Source organism: Ciconia boyciana, chromosome 9 (assembly GCF_034638445.1).
Source record: "Ciconia boyciana chromosome 9, ASM3463844v1, whole genome shotgun sequence".
Lineage (NCBI taxonomy): Eukaryota > Metazoa > Chordata > Aves > Ciconiiformes > Ciconiidae > Ciconia > Ciconia boyciana.
The window spans coordinates 34,433,057-34,454,263 of NC_132942.1; the positions used below are offsets into that span (position 1 = coordinate 34,433,057).

A 21,207-nucleotide genomic window follows, 5' to 3' on the forward strand; every position below is an offset into this window, starting at 1 on the left:
TTTTCTAATCCTGAAATCAGTGGTCTGCAATAAACATTTCATGTACTTTTTGTACGTAGAAACATACTAAAAACAAGTGTTTTAACGCAAGATGAAAACCATCCGGAGCCTAAGATTTATCTTTCATCTGAAAGAGACTTAAGGGAAAACCAATTCTTTTAGCTGTTCATGAAGTAGAAAGTGAAAATTAGTTTCTAACTGTCAGATGGAATTGGAGAGGAGCACCTGTCTAATCATTAATTCCATTTGTACCATACTTGACACTCTTGCAAATGTGTTTGCTTTTGTTAATCTGAAACAATTCCAGGACTTTACTGTCCAAGAATGCTAAAGGGGTGACATATACATAATATGTATTTAAAACGGCTTTCAATAGGATTCTTCGGTATGCCAAAAAAGTCATCCTGAGCCACAAGGACTTTTTCATCCATGGGACATCGTGTTTTCTCAGTTTTCTTGCAAACGCTGTGAAAACTGAGTATGGATAATCTCCAAGGGATTTGATTAAATGTTAGCTCATTTAAAGTTTAACGTAATGTTTTAATGATAGTCAAATGAAAAAGCAAGTGTAGCATTTAGTGCTGGGTTAACAGTTGGACTTGATGATCTTACAGGTCTTTTCCAACCTAAATGATTCTATGATTTCTGAACATAGCGTTAGTGTCGCTGTCAAGGTGCTGTCCATTGAACCATGTATTAAAAGCTGCTCTAAAATGGAGCTGTGAAAATGGGGAGCAGGTGTGGCAGGAGTGTAAGTCTAAGACATTCCCAGTTGACTTAGGTGGAAGAACAGTTAAGCCAATATTGAGAGAGTTTTGAAAATCTCACTTCTTTTTCTAAGGAATTACCAATATGATAGTTCTTTCCCTGTGAAGTTGTTTGTCTTTACAAAATCTTGAGACATATTCAAAAGGACAATTAAAAACAGATGAGATTATGTAGATCACGTACATATGCAGTTCCAAGGTTGTGTTTGCATACTCAGAGATGCTTATCTTGAAAATATGACATAAAATACTTCATTTTCAAAACCTACCTCAAAAACATGAAAAACAATGTGGGTATAGCCATGTTTGCTTGATGTTCTTTCAGGATTATTGTAAGCATACTGCAGATTGGAGCTGGTATGGAAATTAGGGGAGTGTGTATGTCTATATGGTCTTACTATGACTTGTCTGAATAGGTATTTCAGACCTTCTGTTTCAAAATCGTTTTGACTGTTATTGTGAGTCATTGAGTCCTAAAATAATCAAGTTGATAAAGCCAGGAGAACAAAAGCATTTGAAGATGTACCTCTTGTTAAGTCTCTGGGAGGAGACCATAAGATAGCAGTGCTAGTTTTGTTAGTCAGAGTCTTAATGTGGCATGTTGACGTTTTATCTTGACAAGCTGGTAAGGTTGTTGCACTCATTTTATTCCCAGCCAAGGAAAAGTAATTAAGTACATATTAAAATCCCACTGAGTGTAGGACTTGTATGTATTTATAACTTGGCTACCTTGGTGTTTTGTCTCTCATCAGGGCGATACCTAAGTGCACTAAGATTTTGCAAGTGCTTTGAGAGTGTAGAGACTTTGACTTTCCTCTGTATTGCAGAAGCTGGCTTCAGAAACAGTACATACACACAACACTGAAATAGTGGTGTGATAGGAGGTGCTCTCCCCACCCTCTCCTAAATACCCCTGTTCTGCTGAGTCATGGCCTTACCCTTACCCTTAAGGAAAATGCCTCAGGAAAGCAGGAAACTTTCTAGACACAAACAGTATGCATTCTTTTTGGTATTTAACTTTTTGTACTCTTTTTGTTAACTTTGATCAAAGCCAATGAGATTCTTCATTATTTCTAGTATTATACAACTACGATAGTTACAGGTTTTTGTATTGTTACAGTTTTCTGGTACCATTTAGGTTTTGTTATGGAAATGAAGCAAAAGCAAAAAGCTGATCCAACAAGTTATATGCAAATCCAAAATAAAGTAATTTCATACCAATACATACTACTCTCATGCTGATGTGCAATAGAGTGAAAAATCAACAGTTATGAAAGCTAAGACAAATAAGTGTCATAAAAATCTAAAGGCTGGCAGTGCTGCAGAGAATGCTCTGGAAAAAAAAGTGGCTTCTGAAGCTACCGAATCTGAGGTGGGACGAACAAGGCAGTCTGGAGGAGGGCTGCATCCTCTCCTGGCATCTCGGCCCCTTGGGAAAACTATGGTAGGACTTTGCTGACGCCTGGGCTCCTGTAGATCTACTTAGTGGACAGTTGTGCATTCAGGCACCACCAGGCATCTTGAGGACGTTTCTGTCTTGTCTGCTTCACAGTCAAACTTTTCTCTGTCCTTGAGACGACAAGATTTTTGGCAGACAATCTGGTAAAAGGATTTCTCAGGATGTCAAGATGCTTCATCACCAGCAACAAGAACAGACTGCACACTTTTTTCAGTTTTGATGGTACTCCATCTGTACTTTATTTGGGGAGAGTTTATTGAAATTTGACCTTTTAATTAAAACATATATAATAGACACGCGTTATTTAGCATATTGGAGGCTTTCTGTCTTGCTGTTCACTTGTTTTGTGGCAAGGTATGTGTCTGTGCTAGAACACCGAGCTTACCAGTTTATCTTGTTAACTGGATACATATCTTTTTATCTTAATTTAGAGCTGTACCACACTTTGCCTTAAGGAATAGCCTTTTCTTCAAAAAACAGTTATATTTTAGGCTAAGCTTACACTGCTGATGGTACAGCAGGAAAATATGCTGTTGTCATTTTGACACTAAAATATACAGTAATTTTGAAGAGGGTGAGTGTTCCATTACATCTTGTGGTGTTGAAAAAGTGAAATTCAGGCACTGAGGTCTCTTTCTTGGATGAGATGCACAATGCATCTTTATTCTTATCACTGAGATTCTTGCTGAATTTCATTTTTAGTGGGAGCTGGAGGTTTCACATCACAATAGCTAAAATCATGTCCATAAACTATGTCTTTCTGAGAGATTTCATCTAAGTGTGGCTCATGAACAGGACTCCATGTGGTGTTCTTCCTCAGGGATTTATGTAAGAGTTCTCTCATTCTCCTGTTTTCTTTGGATGTGGATTCCCAAATGACTTCAAGTTCCCCTTCCACTTTCCTAGAAAAAAAAAAAAGAGAAGTCTTAATTTTAAAAACACTTTTCAGCAGTACGTAATTACAGTATGTGGATAAGCACATTATAAACAGCAGGTATTTAGATGCTTGAAATTATCTGATTGAAATTTGTTCCTGTTTTGTTTTTTAAAAAAGCCCACTAAATGTAATGCTAGAGAGGATATGATCAGAGAAGAAGGTCTGGACCAATGTAATAAGTTGGATGAAGTCTACACAGAAGAGCAGTGCATGTGAGATCCAATATCGTGACTGCCGCTGTCCGCTGAATCAGGATCTGTTGTCACTGCAGTTCTGCTTCCTGTAACAGGTATGTCCCTTCTGTCACGTGCTGAGAGTTCTGCATCTCTCCACTCGGAGACTAAAAATCTCTGATCAAACTGAGTGTCAGACTTCGTGCTTAGCTAATGCCTCGTTGTGGAGGTCAAACAGAAGTGGTGTAAACTTCCACCCCCCAGGAAGGCAAAGATAGTGAAGGGCAGTTCTTAAGGCATTATAACCTTACAGCCCAATTTCTCTGACTGCCCAAGCATAAATGTATGAATTATTTAATGTTTTTCTCAAGAAAAAGGTTATTTTTCAAACATGGCAGCTAACATCATTTAATAATGCAGTATATTCCAGCTGCAGACTTTTTAGTAAGTTATATTTGGTCAAGGTTAAGCTCTTGGGTTTCCTCTCACTCGCTTCTAGTATATGTCAAAATACAAAATAATCAGAAAATCAAGATAACTTGAAGTGGAAAGGAAAGGTATTGTGTAGAAGATGAGCACACAAATCTTATGGTATAGACTTCTCTAACGCAGTCACTTCAAGCCACTACCTGAAGCACTTGATAGAGCTAGCCCTTCACACAAATTCCCCTGAATACCAGGTTCTAAAAATGAGAAACAAATCGGTGCAAAACATAAACGTGTTGAGACTAAATGCTGTCAGGCTACATTTCTGGCAAAAGGTGTATACTAGAAAATATATCATCAGTACTTCTTACAGAGCCCTTTGTGATCAATAACACTGCGAATGTTTTAAAAAAACCCCAAAAAGTGGTAAAAGTGGCCCAGACATAGTACTAGCTCATTTTGTGTTTCATCTTATGACTGGATATATAGATGGAAGATGAAAAAAAAAAACCTTATTCAGAAAGCCTTAAGATTATCCTTGTATATATTGCTTGGAATGAACTTTGGTAGTGGAAGAGATCATTAACCATTAAGAATGGAATTAAAGCAAAAGAAGACAGGTGAAAGCAGTACCGTTGCTTAAGAGTAGCCCAAGACTCTGCTCGAGAACATGAGAAGCCACATTAATGAGCTGGACCTTTCCATTTCTGCTAAGTCTCTAAAAAAGCTATTGAGAAGCAATCTCTCATTTTTGAAACACCAAAATTGTAGATGACTTTGTTCCCACAAAGTATATTTCTCCTTGAGCCAGTGGTAAGAGTGTTTAATACTACCAGTTACTCAGTATATGCTTCAGAATGCTTTACAGAGGCAATTATCGTTATCCTCAGCTTATGTTTTGGGGGATGTGAGGCACAAAGAGTAAAATTACATGACTGAGTTCCCCCAGCAAGCTATCCTGAGTTTCACCCATTGGTTGACTCTGGCCCTTTTGTATTGTGATCTTGGAGCGTTTTCAGCATCTTGTTTTGTTTTTAAATGAACTTTTATATCTTGATAGGGACAAGCTCCTGTTCTCTCCTACTTCTCTCCAACTGGAGTCTGCATGCAGTGTGCACAGCACTCTTATGTTTTACTATTAACATACGAGAGCTTAATCTGGTTTACTCTTACTGTAGTGCAGAACATTACCCTGGCTTTATTTCATCTGCTAATTTCTAAAACCAAGACTTTTTTTAAAGATTGTTTCATTGTTAATGCTTGTATGAGCTTGAGGCAGAGAAAATTTGAAGATGAAACTAAAGATGACTGAATTCTGAATTGTAGTTTAATGCTGTCAGCATGCCTGACAAATGGGATGCTCATTTTCAGTCCATACGTTCAGTTCAATGGCAACTGCATCAATTTTAGAAAAAATAGTTCAAAGAGATTAGTTTTAAAAGTATCCACATGGCTAAAATTACTTCAGTGGCAAGGGAACAGATGCCTCTAGAAGTAGTGGTGTATTTGAATTCTTCTTGGATGATTAATTTTTAAACGGAACAGGGCTGAGAGATGCAGAATCTGAAAGTGCTCGCTGACTTTGCTTTGGAATGAGCAGTCAAAGCATGTTGTTGTCAAGGAAGCACATTGCAGATGCCCCTGGCTTTGCACACAGTATACTGCAGTCACAGGTAAGTCTTTTCAGTGTGGCAGAAGGTACTGCTTTTATAGTTCAGCTGTTTTTTAGGTGAGTATCCAAGAAGTAGCAGTTACAACCCAACCGTAGTTAGACAAGGGGTTTCTGTCTCTGCATTTTGTTTTAAAACTCTGACCTGATGAAAATCTAAAAATACATTCAGCAGAATGGGTTGGGTAGAGGGTCTCTTTATTCTTGCTAGTCACAACCTCCCAGCTGTCTTAGAAACTTGGATTACATAGCAGCTTGGTTACTACAGCTGCTGATGGTCTGTACTTTTTTCTCAACACCAAAATTTTCTTGCTCCTACTTCACTGGGCACTGGCCCTCACTACCCTTCTCTTACATTTTTCTGCATCTCGACAGAAATTCCCTCAAGCTCTGCAAAGCATTACTATCCTTGAGTATGACTACTGTGATGTTACCGTATACAGATCACAGCCTAAGAGGTAACCCTTGCTATTCCATTGTGCCCATAGCAGCTGGTTCACCTCTTCAAACACAAGTCTTTGTCACTTGGCATTTAAAACTAGATACGTACTCAGTAGTAAATGTGTCCTGTTTCCAAATGTCTTTAGGCAAACAGCACTAAGCTTGTTTCTCATAAACATAGGCTGCTGTTACTTAAATGGAATTTTTATTTTTACTCATTTAACCCCTAACCTATCCAAAATGTCAGGTTTTATATCCTGTTGAACGTAAGCAAAATGCCAATGCTGTACTGATGTTTGAGGATGAAAAAGTTAACAGAAGCAGATTCTGAAAGCAGATTCTTCTTTACAAAAGACAGAGCTTTCTGCCCTTGCTGAACTAAATTCATTCAGCCTTAATCTCTGAGAATCTTATTTGGGCTGCTGGCTCAATAATTAATTTTCATCTCTCCTGTAACAGTTTATTTAAATAATCCTTATCACAAAGATGAACCATTTTTATCATGGTTACAATTTTATATGTAACCTTACAGGTAAGACAGGTCCTCTTCCTTGTCTGTGCATGGCTGCAAAGCTTTTCTATTGTTGACCCTCTTCTGAGGACAGTCTAAGGCAGTTTCATACTAAGGCTTCCGAACCTGTATTTAGCATCCAAAGTACAGCAGCTGTAACTATCTCGAAGTACTCTTCCTCTGCAGAAGACTTATGAAATACATTGTGACCTAGAAAACTCATAAAGGTAAGTGTCCTGTGAAATAAGACTTGAGGCATTTACGAACCTTGTTTTCTACCCTAGAACCCCATTAACAACTTTGTTTATATCTGAAACATACAATGTATTTCATTTAAGGAAAGGTATGTGATAGTGATGACTCATAAGATTACTCTCTAAACAATAAAAATGTCATTATGATTATCAGCTGCCTGAAGAACAGAAAATGATACTGCTTTCTTGTCAGTTGCTTTAGGCAAAAGGTTGCTGTGAATTTCCAATATTCTGTAGCAAAGGCTGTAATTATTGAGAAGGCTCTACAGAGCAGCTTCTAGGAAGGTAAAATTTGCATATCTTTAGAAGCTTTAAAAGCTGTTATTTATCCAAAGAACAGTTATATCTATATGCATTTCTTTCTGAAAACCAAGTGGAAAAATTCTGTTCGCTTGGACGCAATGGGTAAGTAGTGCAACCCCTGATACTTGTCATCAGGTGAAAGATGATGCAGGAGGGGGAGAAAATTTCAAAGGAAAGTCACCTTTGTTATTTTTTATGAAGCCCATGTTAGTTGGGATGTAGACTTGTTAAAAACGGAGTGATGGGAGAAGAAACAAAAATGAGGAAGCACGTGAGTATCGCTGCTGTGCAAATGTCTAAAGAAACATTACTTTTGAACATGCTGCAATCTGTAGTAACTCTGCTTCTGGATACGTTGGTACTGTGCAATGTGCCCTGGTAAGAGGGTCCTGCTGCTGGCAGTCAGGTTTGCTAGAGTCCTACACAGATTAATAAGGTGGGGCTGTTCATCTCTGATGCGGTGTCTCGCTAGAACAACAGTGCTGTTTCTAGACCTGAAGTGGTATCTTCCTTTGTTTTACAAGAAAACATAGCACCAACAATAGATAGGGTAAATTTTTATGATAAAGAATTTCATGGCAGTAGCCAAGTCAGACTTGCTATAATTTCCTAACTCCAGTATTATAAAACTAAATGCAAGAGCAAAAGCAATTATATGAAAAAGTTTTCTGTCTTTACTTACTTCCAGTGCTTTTGACTAGACTGACCGTGATCACTGCCTTTAAAATAGTTTAATTTGTTTTATAGTCTTCCTAAAGAGAAATTGGAACTTTAATAAAATACAAAATCAGTTATCCAAATAGTCAGCTAAATTTTAAATTAAACTGGCTTTCCTGCTTAAAATGTGGCATGCGAAGTTGATTGTCATTACTTAAACACTGAAATTAGAAGATCTAATATACGATATATTTATTGTATGTGCTTACCTTAATGTTTATACAGGTATTTTGAATTGAAACATTATCAGCTAGACAGTTTTCTGGACTATATATTTACTCCATAAACAGAGCTAGTGGAAATAAAGATAAATGTTTGGTACTGTCCTGGCACTAGTGACTTTGGTTGCCAAGCTACAGATGACTAGCAACATCTAAACTACAAATAATTTTCCCTTCCTTACTCCTGTGACTGTGTGGAGGGAAGGGAGAGAGAAAATAATACGCCTTATAAAACTAGAAATACACAAAGCTGACCAAAATACATGTTTAATTTCTGGTAGATAGGCATAACAGAGTACATATGTATTTGGATTACCTTGGGAAACTACTTTATATTACCACAGTACTTGACATGAATAAAGGAACGTGAGGAAACTAGTTTATATGAACAGTATCAGCCATGGTGTTAGTTGGTTTTGTTGATTTTGTTATATAAGAATAAAAATATATTCTTTCTTATACAGGTGTAGAATTCAGCTGACTTCTCAGTGACATTTCACTTTTTAAATCTAGATTATTTTTTTAATATAGTTATCAAAGGAAAATAGTGGATGATGAGATGAACCAAAATACAGCTGGCAAGTAGAACATAAAAATTATTTTTTACTTTCAGAGTTGTGTTCATTATCTTATACTCTAATAAACACTGTTAAGGCTTAACTACCACCAGCAAAAGGCAGTCACCAATTACACTGTTCATTAATGTAGGAGACTAGAGAAATACAAGACATCTCTTTGTGAGGTTCATCTTGTGCTCGTTTCCATAAACTATTTTTCTTCATCATCATATTGTTAAATGGACTACTCTGCTATAGTTCCAGGAGCAGTTCTTGCTGCTTAAAAGTTAGTTGCAGGTATTAATGTTGTGTGCTTACCGAAGAAAAAATGAGTCAATTCAGACCAAAGAGGAGAAAGTGATTTGGTATACTGTATGGCAAGTGTAATTAATTAATTGATATGGCTGTGTTACATAATCTCATTTACCTGCTTTGGGGCTAGAAAGGTGAATTTTGAATGATGCATATTATGGGACTTTGAATTATGCTCTATCCTACATTGCAAAAACCCTCCTTATTTAACTAGCTGTTCTCTACCGTAAAAAAATTGTAATGTGAGCCCAGAGGTATGAAAGGCACTTAATTAGTTACAAATCCTAAATAACTATTTCCAGAGAAATGTGGAATAGTCAAAATACTGTTTTCTCATGCAAATTTTAGAGATCAGTGGGATGTTCATTGTACAATTCCCAGCTACTCACACCTGTTTAATAGCACTGTATAAAGTAATTGAGAGGAACTGTGCTGATATAAGGTAGGTGATACCAAGCCCAGTTTTTCTTTTGTCTTTAAATCTATTATTTCACAATGGCAGGGATAACTTGCAAAACGACTGCTTAATTGCCTCTCTTCAGTTGTGAAAAGTTTTTCCTGTATGCTGATAATGTGAATGTCATCAAAGCTATGAAGCTTTCCGCTACCAGAGGGGAAAAATACCTATGAAGGACTCTCTACTAAAAGGATATTTCAACACTGAGAGTCATAATCTTGTATAAATCTGTTAAATTATCTTTTTCTTCTTTTTATTCTGCATTTAGCCAATCTAAGTCACTTATTAACAGAACAGTAAGGTGGATTTGAAAGGAAACCCATCATATGTGCGCTCATTAGATTCCTTTAATTTCCTACTATTCTGAAAACTGTTGAGGGGTGTGGAGGGCAAAGTGTTCAGCCTTTAGTAGAAGATGCTATTAAATAATTAACCTGTATCTTGATGATTTACAGGACCCCCCCCCAAGTCATCAAAGACTAGGCTCAGATTGATATTCTTCTTAAAAAGAAGTCTTAAGAACAGTAGTAGTCATCCAGAATAAATTTCTTCTTCAAAAGGTCTGTCTTGGAGCTGGGAATTAAGAGGAGTGTTTCAGCACTTTCAGTACAGCTAAAACATGAGTGAGAAAAGATACCCGGAATATACCATATGAGGCTCTGATGAAAAGCAAGAGCTTGTGGCTGTGTGCAGTTGCCTCCCCCCACCCCTTTTACCCGTCAGATCTAATTGGATTGCTCCTGCCTGTGACTGACTTACCTTTTCTGCTGCAGCACTTCATCAAGGGTTTCCTGTTTGTCTTGCAGCAGACGCTGGAGGTGCTTCATTTCTTGCTGGTACTGAGCAGTCTTCCCAGCAAATTCTTTCTCCTGCTCAGTCATCTTGAGACTGATATCTCCAAGCTTCCCAGCTGCTTTCTTTTTATATACCTGTAAGAGTTAAAGATAATAGGAAAAATGTGATTGTAGGAGAAATACGGACAACTCGCTACCAACAGAAGAAAAAGCTAGAGATACTAATTTGGAGTTTAATTTTTACATCAGTGCTGCCTTGCTTAAATATGTCAGGTAGGTTGCATTGTGGTTTTTTTTACCTATTTGTTAATTTGAAGGTACTACACTTGTACTTTGTTCTGCATATAAAACCAGTCCGTACAGTGAATACCATACCATATGTTTGTTCTATGACAGAAAAGAATTAGCTGCAAAAAATGGGTTTGTTTTCCAAGATGCAAAGCTATGCTTTATAGCACGTGTTGCTTACCACTTGTCCAACAGTCATATTTATCAATGCGTACCATGAAAAAGTGTTCGTGTTCTGTTAGCTCTTTAATCTTAAGAGGAAGAAAAGAGTGGCTTCATGTTTTAAAATATCTTGCTGCTTCACATAATAGTTCCTTCTGTTCAGTGAAGCACAAGTGATTTTTTGCTTATTGGCAATAATAATCAAATATATTGGTCTAATCTCAAAAACAATAAATGATTTTTGTACAAAGTAATTTTGCTTTCTGAAATAACTTCCCCATTAAATTCCGTAAGCACACAGGGAATTGAAAAATATGGTTTGTGTATTGTTACACATTTCTACATGCTGCTGCTCTCGACAAAAATAACAGGTATTATCCAGTATCAGCTTTTTTCTCGTGATTACAAACAGAATGCTTAAACTGTTATTGTATCTGCAGAATGCAATGTTTGATATAGGCTATAGGCCAGAGTTCTGGGATGGAAGCACCTCCTTTAATAAAACTGCAAACTATTTAGTAAAGCTTTGAAAAGACTGCTATTTATGTCTTGCTATTATAATGTTTTATCTAAGGTGTTAACCACTAAGGTTTTATCTTCACTGAATCAGAGCAGAAAGTTTGAATATGCCTTTTGGAGGAAGGAGACAAAAAGGGCATTTTTAGGTATGTGCTGCAAGCTACATCATCCTTTCCACAAACTGTTTACTTTTTAGCTCTTGTAAAATGTGTCACATTGGAGTTTAATTTTCTGGAGGTAATAGGATAGTGATAAATAATAATATTTACCTAGAATGTTAGTCATTCAGTATTTAAGGCTGACTTCCATAGGTTTTTTTCCTAGCTTTTCCCTGCCAGTTCTAAGAAAAGTATTAGAAGCCTGCAAGTTAACTAGTCACATCACTCAACTTTTTAGATTCCCAGATAAGTCTTCAAAATGCAGAGTTAAATGCTTGCGCTTGTAATGCTGTCCTGGTTTTGGCTGGGATAGAGTTAATTTTCTTCTTAGTAGCTGGTATAGTGCTGTGGTTTGGATTTAGGATGAGAATAGCATTGATATCACACTGATGTTTTAGTTGTTGCTAAGCAGTGCTTACACTAAGTCAGGGACTCTTCAGCTTCTCATGCTCAATTGACCAAGAAGGCTGGAGATGCAGAAGAAACTGGGAGGGGGCACAGCCAGGACAGCTGACCCAAACTGGCCAAAGGGCTATTCCAGACCATATGATGTCATGCTCAGTATATGAACTGGGGGGAAAGCTGGCTGGGGGCTGCTGCTGAGGGACAGGTTGGGCATCGGTTGGTTGGTGGTGAGCAATTGTTTTTCATTTGCATCACTTGTGTTTCTTGGGTTTTATTTCTCTCTCTTTTTGTTGTTTTCCTTTTCATTACAATTTATTATTAATATATTTTATTTTAATTGTTAAACTGTCTTTATCTCAACCCACAAGTTTTATCACTTTTACTCTTCCAATTCTCTCCCCCATCCTATGGGGGGAAGGGTGAGCGAGCAGTTGTGTGGCGGTTAGTTGCCACCTAGGTTTAAACCATGACAAATGCTATGGGAGGATAAAGGTAAACATGTTCCTTCTGAGCAGAGGGTTGCTTAGAGCTAGCCTAGAGGAAGTGCAGAGCACAGGAAAACAGCTGAACTTTCACCTCTGTCAGTAAATGCCTCCTCCAGCTCTGGACCCGAAGTCTGAAATGCTGTCTTTAGGGCAGGTGCTATAATTATCTCAGAGAACTAGAGAGAACTTCCTCTCTCTCTTAACACATAGAAGGCTGATAAAGAATACAGCCAATAGTATTGGTGAAATCCATTTTTTATCTAGTGGTCATTGATCATCCAGCTAGTGGGAGGTCTGTGTTTTAAGTTGCACTGTGCCTGAGATGGTTCAAGCCTGCGGCTCCTACATATCCCATGCTGCCTCTGTTGGCTTGGCATGCCTGCTCTTCATTTGCCAACTGAAGCTGTCACATGTGCAGAATGGTTGCAAAACCAATGGGGCCCAAAGGGTGAAAGTGCGCCATTTTCTGACCTAATGATTAGGGCATGAAACTAGATATAAGGGATACATAGTTCTGATCTTGCTCCTATGATTGATTATAACTAAGTCTATTTAAAATGCATGAGCTATCTCAGCAGAACTTCAGCAGGATGGGTGAAGAGGGCCTAGACTGCTCCATATTGGCCTGTGGGAGCCAGACCAGGTCAGGGTGGTTCTGGGCACGTTGACATGTGCAGCTGCTGGCACTTACAGATCCTTCACAGCAGGCTACTACCTTTGAATTGTTCAAGACAACCTCCTACTAATTTTCTCTGAAGTGAAGCAGGTAGCAGTAAACAGACTGGTGGAGACGACAATTTGCAGGAAGAGGGTGATAACATGTAAGCTGGAAGTGGTAATATTTTCCTCTAGAGCTGAAAAGGGTAGTCTGCCTAAGGTTGTCGTGTCACAGGTATACAGTAAGTACCCAAGACAAGAAATGATCACGGATACAGCAGCTGGTACTGAAGAGGACATAATTTACACTCTTCTAAAATAGTTTCAGGAAGGTATACACCTGGGCACCGTAATTCTTTTACAGCTTGTGTATGGAATTACAAACTGGAAATTGAGGAATTCTGAATAGAGAGCCAACAAAACATTATTTCTACAAACGTAGGCTGCTGGCCATGATACGTGTAATGATCTGGTCCCAAGATCCCTGGTGAGGCAACAAAGCTATTTTCTGTCAATTATGTATTGTTTTTCGCCTATCCTTTACCAGTAAAAATTAGTATCGTCCCTTCCAAAAGAGATAAATCAAAGTACCATCTGAAGAAAATTATCTCACTGTCTCTATAAAAAGTGTTATAATTCTGATCCTGACAGAATAGCCCTGTAATGGGAACCTGATGAAATGTTTACTGGGTGCTATGGAACATTGCCAATTGTCTCTCACGGCAACTAAAACCTTCAAAAATACATTAACTAAGATCACGGACAATTATCTTCAGGGCTATGTAAAAAGCCATATATTGGGGGGAGTCCCTTTTTAGTAGTAAAGGGCAATGTTTATACCTATAACCTTCCCAGTAAAATTGGATGTGACAGATGAAAAGTGACAGCCTATATATTCCAAAGTTTTAGTGATAGAATGTCTTTTGTCAGACAGTATTGTGCTGTTAATAGAAAAAACATTTCCTCACAAACACTAGATTTCTGGTCTGTTAAGGGTTTGTTTCTGTTTCTTAAAGCCTCTATTCAGTCTCTGTGAAAAGGATGTGGGTAAAATGTAGAAAGTTTTAAATTCAAAAGCCAACAAAATAAAGAAAATGTTCAGCTGTAGTTGTGATATTATGTGCTGCAGTAAGTAAGCCTCCTTATTTGCAGATTGATACTGGCACATAGATGAAGGGTAAATAGTTGGGAAATCAATTAAAAAGGGAAAAGCTGTTTATGCTGGAGAATCTTTAAAACTATGTGCCCAAAGGTATGAGATAGTTGTGTGTGTACATGACCTGCTTTGACAAAAAATAATCTAGAATTAGATAAACAGAACTGACTTAGTATTTTAAAGACATAAGATAAAATTGATGTAAGGAAATTGAAATTTCTATTACTTGAGTCTTATTTTATTCATGAGCACCATGAACATAAAACACTTTGCAAACTAATCCAATATTGTGAAATAAATTTAAAGCTGGAATTATCTTAAAATTAATAGCTCACTAGAGAAACTGCTTTATACAGGATATTTCCTTATTATCTTACTCTGTTCTTTAACCTATTCTTATCTTACTCTATTTCTTTAACCTATTTATTGTTAACCTACTTCTATCTTAATTCTCTTCTTCCACCCTAAAGAGGGGTATGATGAAGTATTCTATTCCCATGTAGAACAGAACGTGCATAAATACAGCAGAGGCCTCAAGTTTACTTGTTTAATCTTCCCCCTGGTTTCTGAACTTGTAGGTTGAACTTGTCAAATTTTAAAGATCTCTATAACCAGGAAGGCTAGAAACTTCTTTTTAAGAAATTGGGGTTTTTCCTGGTAATAGCAAGCTTTTGAGCGCTGAGGGAAGATTTGGCAAGGCTGAATTTCCATTTTCTAAGCAACACAGCAAGTGACTTAGTTTTATTAATTTTATGAAACAGAGCACTGCTACAATAGTAGGACAGATGAACAACTCAAATATTGGGCTGTAGCATCAAGGCAACATTTAGGAAATATTTGCTTTTGTCACATTGCAGGTTTATCTTAAAAGGTTCAAAAAGCTTAACCTGAAGTTTTAAAAGGTACTTAAACGTGCTAATGCTAAATGTTGACTCTTAATTCCATTGCTTTATAACACGCCACCACTCTCCTGGCAGAGATTTTCTAGCCACCTCCTCCTCAAGCTCTAGTAATAAGGTAACTTGCTCAACTTTCTGATATATGCAGTTTATTCTACCTTAAGGAGGTACAAGTAGATTTCTGATGTGGTAGGGTAATACTTCAAAAAAAACCCCCACGTTAAAAATACATAAATTTAGTGATCAGCTGTCATATGCAATCTCTTACTTCAGAGATTACACATCGATAAGCAGCAATCAAATTTCTGTAGCTGTTACTGTGCAACTGAAGGGTTGTTAAAAAAAACAAAACCAAACAAAACAACCAAACACAAACAAACCCCTAATTCCATTCCTGTTGGGAATTGTAATTATGCAGAATTCTGCTATAGAAAATGTGACTTTTTAGTTTGTCGTGGTTTAGCCCCAGATGGCAACTAAGCACCACGCAGCTGCTCGCTCACTCCAAATGTCCCCCCCTTCCTTCTTCTTCCCCAGCTTTATATACTGAGCATGATGTCATATGGTATGGAATAGCCCTTTGGGCAGTTGGGGTCAGCTGTCCTGGCTGTGTCCCCTCCCAACTTCTTCTGCACCTGGCAGAGCACGAGAAGCTGAAAAGTCCTTGACCAGTGCAGCAACAACTAAAACATCTCTGTATTATCAACACTGTTTTCAGCACAAATCCAAAACGTAGCCCCGTACCAGCCACTATAAAGAAAATTAATTCTATCTCAGCTGAAACCAGGACATTTTGTTCTTGTGACAAATTTGAGGCTTTGACCTAACTCATCGCTTTGGTATCTAGCTACTAATTTGGAATTTTCTACATACAATGTTAAGGTGATTATAGTTTCTCTGCAAACTATTTTGGCTACCAGGCATACTTTAGAGGGGCTTAGTGTGGTCATGTGTTCTTCTTCAGAAATTGTCAATCTAAATTTATTATTTGGCTTGGAAACCCCCAAAAATATTCTAGCAGGAACCTAGCACTAGTTTTTTAAAAGAAGAATCTTTGAGTAAATAAAACTGCTGTCTGTGCTTAATAAATTTTCCTTTAGGATCTTTACCTGTGAGTGGTTATTCTTTTTAGAAGGTTTAAGGAACCAACAGACAAAAAACTAAAATAATCATCCTTGAAGAACAACATACAGGAAAAAAAAGTATGTTTATATAAGCTTTTTTTTCTAAGGGCTCAGGCCTTTGCTCAACTCTGGAAATAGGCAGGGGAATTCTTAAAAGTCTTAGAAGGGTTAACTTTTTGCAACTTTGGATGTTTGTAACTTTTGGGGTTTGTCACCATTATATGACTCTGTACTGCAGTTACAGGCCAGGATTGTGTCTGGAAAACCAGAGGTCCGTTCTGACTGTGATGGAGAGGGAAAGAGCAAACTACACTCTTTCATTTCTGATTCTTTGGAGAACACACTGAAATAACGCACTCCTCCATTTCCCATCCACTGCTTAAATAGGATTGACTGAGACAAAAGCCACTTGCCAGAGATGAAAGCATGTTTCTGTGGAGACCAAAGCTGAATTCTAGCTGCTGGTCATCCTCATAGACATCACTCAAGAGTTAAGCACAGTGATTTAGATGAAGCAAGGAAAAATTAATCTGCTGTGATAGAGACAATGTCTGTTGCTAACTACAGCCTATTAGAAAATACCTCTAAAATGAATACACTGAAGTAGGTTAGCAGGCAGTAGCTCTTAGTAGTGAAGTTTATGATACTACCCCATATGCTCAAAACAAGCCACACACAGTCACACAGGGTAGGCACTGTCCTATTGTTTTGTCTAGTCTCCCACAAGGACCTTGTTTCCTGGGTTCATTACAGAGATCTTGGGAACAGATGATTTTGTAGCAATGATGGAAAGATAGGTTCTGCTCAGCAGGTGGTTCAGAATGCCTGAGATACATGGCCAACATTACTGGGGATATTAATCTCTTCTCTGATTTGTAGAGTACTTTTGTATGAGTGGCAGAGTATGCAAATAATCTACCTGTAAGTTCACAGTTATGACTGAGTAGAGAAGTATGAGGAAACTGAAAGAGTTTCAGACAAAAGCCAGAGTAAATTTGGGCATGTGTCTCTCTCCTATGCATATAGACCATCTCAGGTGTGTAAAAAGAAAACTTTGGGGAAAGAATACTTGTTTCTAATGATGTTTCCTTATCAGTAAGATGAATGGATTTCCTCTCAATTTTCATTCTAATTCCTGTTTTCTATGCAAACACTGTTAACTCTGGGGAATAAGCTACCTAGTATACAAAACAGTGACACATACTTACAAGATTCATTTAGGGATTCTTTGTATACTTCAGCTAACATCACAAAGTCTGAAAGATCTTGAATGTGTCCTGGAATGAAGGGAAAATAGGTGTTGCAGTATTATATGCTGTACTACCTGGGCCCTTGCATTTCCCAGTTGGTAATTTGGGACAAAAATACAGGTGCATATTCTATCAGATGTTATCCTACCAGATAATTAAATAATCTGGAAGAAAGTAGTTCTGTGGGGTTTTTTGGTTGGTTCGTTTTGCTCAAAGTTTGCATGTAAGGAGGAGACAGCCACCTACATTGATGATAGCAGTGGGTGGGATGAATAGGCACAAGGGGGACTTAACCCCTGTTCCTCTGCCAACTTTGTATATGATATGATAAAAATTAGGGCAGAAAGGTTAATCTGCTATTCTCATGTTCTGATTCAGAGATCTTCCTTTTTTTTATTATGATTACAATCTCTATAAAAGGACACAAAATGTAAAAGGTTTAAATAAAATTATCTGCTATTATATGATGGCCATGATGCAAAGAATAAATTTGTGCAACTTCTCAAGAGACAGAACTCTCCTCTCTCCCTCCCTCAAGTTCCCCCCTATGTTAATGAGTGACATCCTGGACCTCCTGAAGTTAGTGGAAATGCTTCATTAGGTCTGTTCTTGTATCTAAGACTGGGACCAGACATGGTTAGAAAATGCTTATGGAAAAATTCCAGGAAGGTGGATCCTTCTCTAGGTATTGGTGTCAAATGGCTAGATGGATGTATTATGATAACAAAATGAATATGGCATTAAGAACAAAGTATGTCTTCTAAAGGTTGAGTGCAAAAAAAGCCAACAAAACAACCCACCAAAAATAATTGCTATGCTAACCTTTCATACTGAAATCGGGGGTGGGGGGGGGATAAGATATATTTTAACCTTTTTTTTTTTTAACACATAAAAGCTGCTCTATACATGGTAATTTGCTGTTTCTGTCTTGATATTTAATTCAATAGAATAGTTCAGTTGGAAGGGACCTGTAACGATGATGCAAAAGTAGATCTAAGTGTATCATTTCACTTCGGTCATAAAAAGTTTCATGTGTCAAGGACTCTTACAATTATTGCTGACAGCATATCAACTCCTAAATGCAATATTATACGGGTTTTATAAGTAGTTTCCTTGGCTGTATCTTCTCCAGGGACAGGATGCAAATTAGTAAGTACAGTCCTCCCTTCCTGCCAGAAGGACCATGATTGGATACTGCCAAAACAGGGTAAAAAAAAAAAAAGTAACCAATTCTAATGCTTTCTACTCCAGTCTTATTAAAAAGTACACAGAGCAGGTATTAAATAATTAAGTTGCCTTTCACAACTGATGTCTGTAGATAGATAAATGCTGCTTTTTATAAATATACAGGAAGATAGACCTTCAGAGCTAACCAAAAGAAACTACATACTGAAACTGAAAACATTTTAGTGGGCCAGGCATATGCGTAGAATAATGAAAGCAAGACAGCTAAGTGTCTCTTGGGTGTTCTGAGGTGTTCGATCTTCTCAGTGAAAAGTGAGAAAGACTCAAGTGCACTTTACATTTCTCCCTTGAGTTTTATTCACTTTCACTTGATGTGAAAATAAGGGGCAAATTGCATGTGGTTAAGGTCCATCTTTAGGACTGACAGAACCACAGAAGCAGTTTCTTCTGTGGCTGCGTTACAAAAACTGCTTCTTGAATTTTCAAGGGCGACAAAATGGAAAAATTTAAATTCTAACAAAGTAGAATACTGTCTGGACAGAAAAGTCATGTGTGCAGTGAGACTTAAATAATTCCATGGTCTCCTGATGTTAGACCCCAAAGCACCTTTCCCTAAGTCTAGATTAATGTTGACAGGAACATGGTGAAGAAGCACCCTTGTTTCATTCACATGCGCTGGTGTGTGCAGCTGGTTTACAGGAATACAGAGAGTAAGCTATGCAATGGTTACAGGCATTTCTGAAATACACAGTTCTTCAACATTCAGGAAGTGTTAAGAACAAACCTCTAATGCTTTCTCTTCACCAATAACAATTTAGTGCTTTAAATGCAATATGTAGCAAGATGGTAGGGGAAAAAAGTAAGGCCAGCTTGTTTGGTACAGTTGCATGAAAATGAGGGGAGTTACAGTGGGAGATGCTAGATATCTCCAGTGTAAAGGTCGTTTCTACCTATTTTTACTAAAAGCTTATGATTGCAAAATTATCAAAGAGAGATTCAGAATCCATGAAACAACTTGTTATAACATGACTTCTTCTTTTTGACAGTGTGTCTAATTTAAAGATGAATTACACTTGCACTGAAGGAGAGGAAAAGGTGCCCGATGATGAACTGGAGTGCAAAATCTGTTATCAGAGATTTACTGTTCACAGTCGTAAGCCCAAAATCTTGGATTGTCTTCACAGAGTTTGTGCTAGATGTTTGACTAAAATACTCCATATAGGAGATGGATCTCCCTGCATTAGCTGTCCCTTTTGCCGCCATGAGACAGAGTTGCATGAAGATGAAGTTGAAGGACTCCCCAATGATACAAACATTATGTCCCAGCTCATATTAAAAGACAAAACAGCATGGAATTCTGACTGTAAAGAAGTAGTTTTAACACCAAAAAATTTGGCTTCCTCAAGTTCTTCCCATGGATCATCAAACTGCTTAGTAATTACAATTATGGAAGTACAAAGAGACTCCCCAAGGACTCCCAGTCAAAGTACTGCCTCCAGTTATTATGCTGACCATGGTACTGAGTCAGTATCTCTAAATTCTCAGAGTCAGCTGGACCAAGATCTCTTTTCAAAGCTATGCAAGCATGTACCCAGAATACTTGTATGGCTGCTTGGATTTCTTTACTTTAGTTCCCTCCCTCTTGGGATCTATTTACTAGTGATTCAGAAGGTGACTCTAGGTGTTGTGTGTGTGAGTTTTGTTCCCTCCAGCCTAACTGTATGTCTTGTGTATGGCTTCTGCCAGTGCCTCTGCCATGGAATTTGTGACTGCTCTTCACGAAGCTGATATGCAATGTTTTATCAATTGGTAAATTTTTAACTGAACCATAAAACAACTTAATTGCAGACTTTAACCTTTATGGACTCTTAAAAATGCGTATAGTATGACATATATGTATTTTTGTTAAAGCACAATAACTTGAGTGAATACTGGCAAAATAACATGGGTTTATTGTGTTTTTTCTTTTACTACAAACATGGAGGTTACTATCACCTGTTCCTTAAGTAACAAATGGTTTTAGACCACTGTCTCATTAATGGTGAATAGAACAGATATCTGAAGGTTATTTATTATTTAAAAAAAACCCAACCCACACACCCTGTTTTTATCAAATACATTGTCACTGTTTTTAAAAACAGATGGAGATCAGAAATTGTCTGTGTATGACCTGTTGAAAAAAATGAGTCCCTTTACAAGCTAGTTCAGATTTGAGTTGTCTTTTCTGATGTCAAAGGGAAATAAAGTTGCATTTAATATTCTGCTCTACAGTCAGATTTTTCAGAAGAGTTTGAGTTATGAGAATTATGACAAAGCAGCTTGTAGCTGAATCTGAAAGGGCCAATTAAAGAAGTTTAAGTAAGCTTTAATATTTTCCATGATTCAGTATGCCTGAAAAATTATCTGACATAAACCAAAAGTTGAAATGAACCTAATTTGTTTTAAAAGTTAAATGCCAAAGTAAGTTTTGTTTCCTTAACATAGTTCCTGTGCAAAAATAATTTTTTTTCTGAATATTTGTATTCAACCTATTTCATACTGCTCTACTGTTATTTTCCAAATTTCATATGATTGTACTGATAACCTACAAAACATCTTGCACAGTGAATGACTTTATAAAGTTTGTTTACAGTAACTGCTAAATCCCAAACTAAACAATAGGTATTTATAAAGATAATAACTTTTAATTTGCTACCTAACTTAAGCATACACAGTTTAAAATATGTAATAAAGCTGTGTATATAAATATCTACATGGGCTTGGGTTTTATTTTATCAATAACCTGCTATTTAGCTTTAAAGACTTTCATAGTGATTCTGTGTTTAATAACAGATCTGCCAGATCTTGATTTATTTTGAGGCTTCTCAATGAAAAACAAAACACACAGGATTTTTGTTAATTTACTTTCTCCAAAAGAATTC

General features: G+C 37.3%; 2 protein-coding genes across 4 annotated transcripts in view; one reads left to right on the plus strand and one right to left on the minus strand.

Moving 5' to 3' along the window:
• Window positions 1-2,421: 2,421 nt before the first annotated feature.
• CEP89 (centrosomal protein 89) overlaps window positions 2,422-21,207 on the minus strand; it is a 48,325-nt gene continuing 29,539 nt past the window's right edge. Inside the window, exons 19-20 of one of the 2 annotated variants that reach the window (XM_072872131.1) lie at window positions 9,964-10,133; window positions 2,422-3,128 (exon numbers count right to left, since the gene is read on the minus strand). In XM_072872131.1, the coding sequence (XP_072728232.1) occupies window positions 2,897-3,128; window positions 9,964-10,133 (402 nt within the window). In that variant the 3' untranslated portion in view covers window positions 2,422-2,896. The remainder of the gene's footprint in view (window positions 3,129-9,963; window positions 10,134-21,207) is intronic. The other variant, XM_072872133.1, reaches the window with a different exon arrangement.
• On the plus strand, window positions 9,962-20,891 carry LOC140656437 (E3 ubiquitin-protein ligase RNF182-like). 2 transcript variants are annotated; one of them, XM_072872136.1, is made up of 2 exons: window positions 9,962-10,271; window positions 19,333-20,891. In XM_072872136.1, exon 2 carries the CDS (start codon window positions 19,349-19,351, stop codon window positions 20,072-20,074), a length of 726 nt encoding a protein of 241 aa, XP_072728237.1. In that variant the 5' UTR covers window positions 9,962-10,271; window positions 19,333-19,348; the 3' UTR covers window positions 20,075-20,891. The 2 variants fall into 2 exon arrangements, with proteins under 2 accessions (XP_072728237.1, XP_072728238.1); XM_072872137.1 differs by lacking the exon at window positions 9,962-10,271 and adding an exon at window positions 11,082-11,113.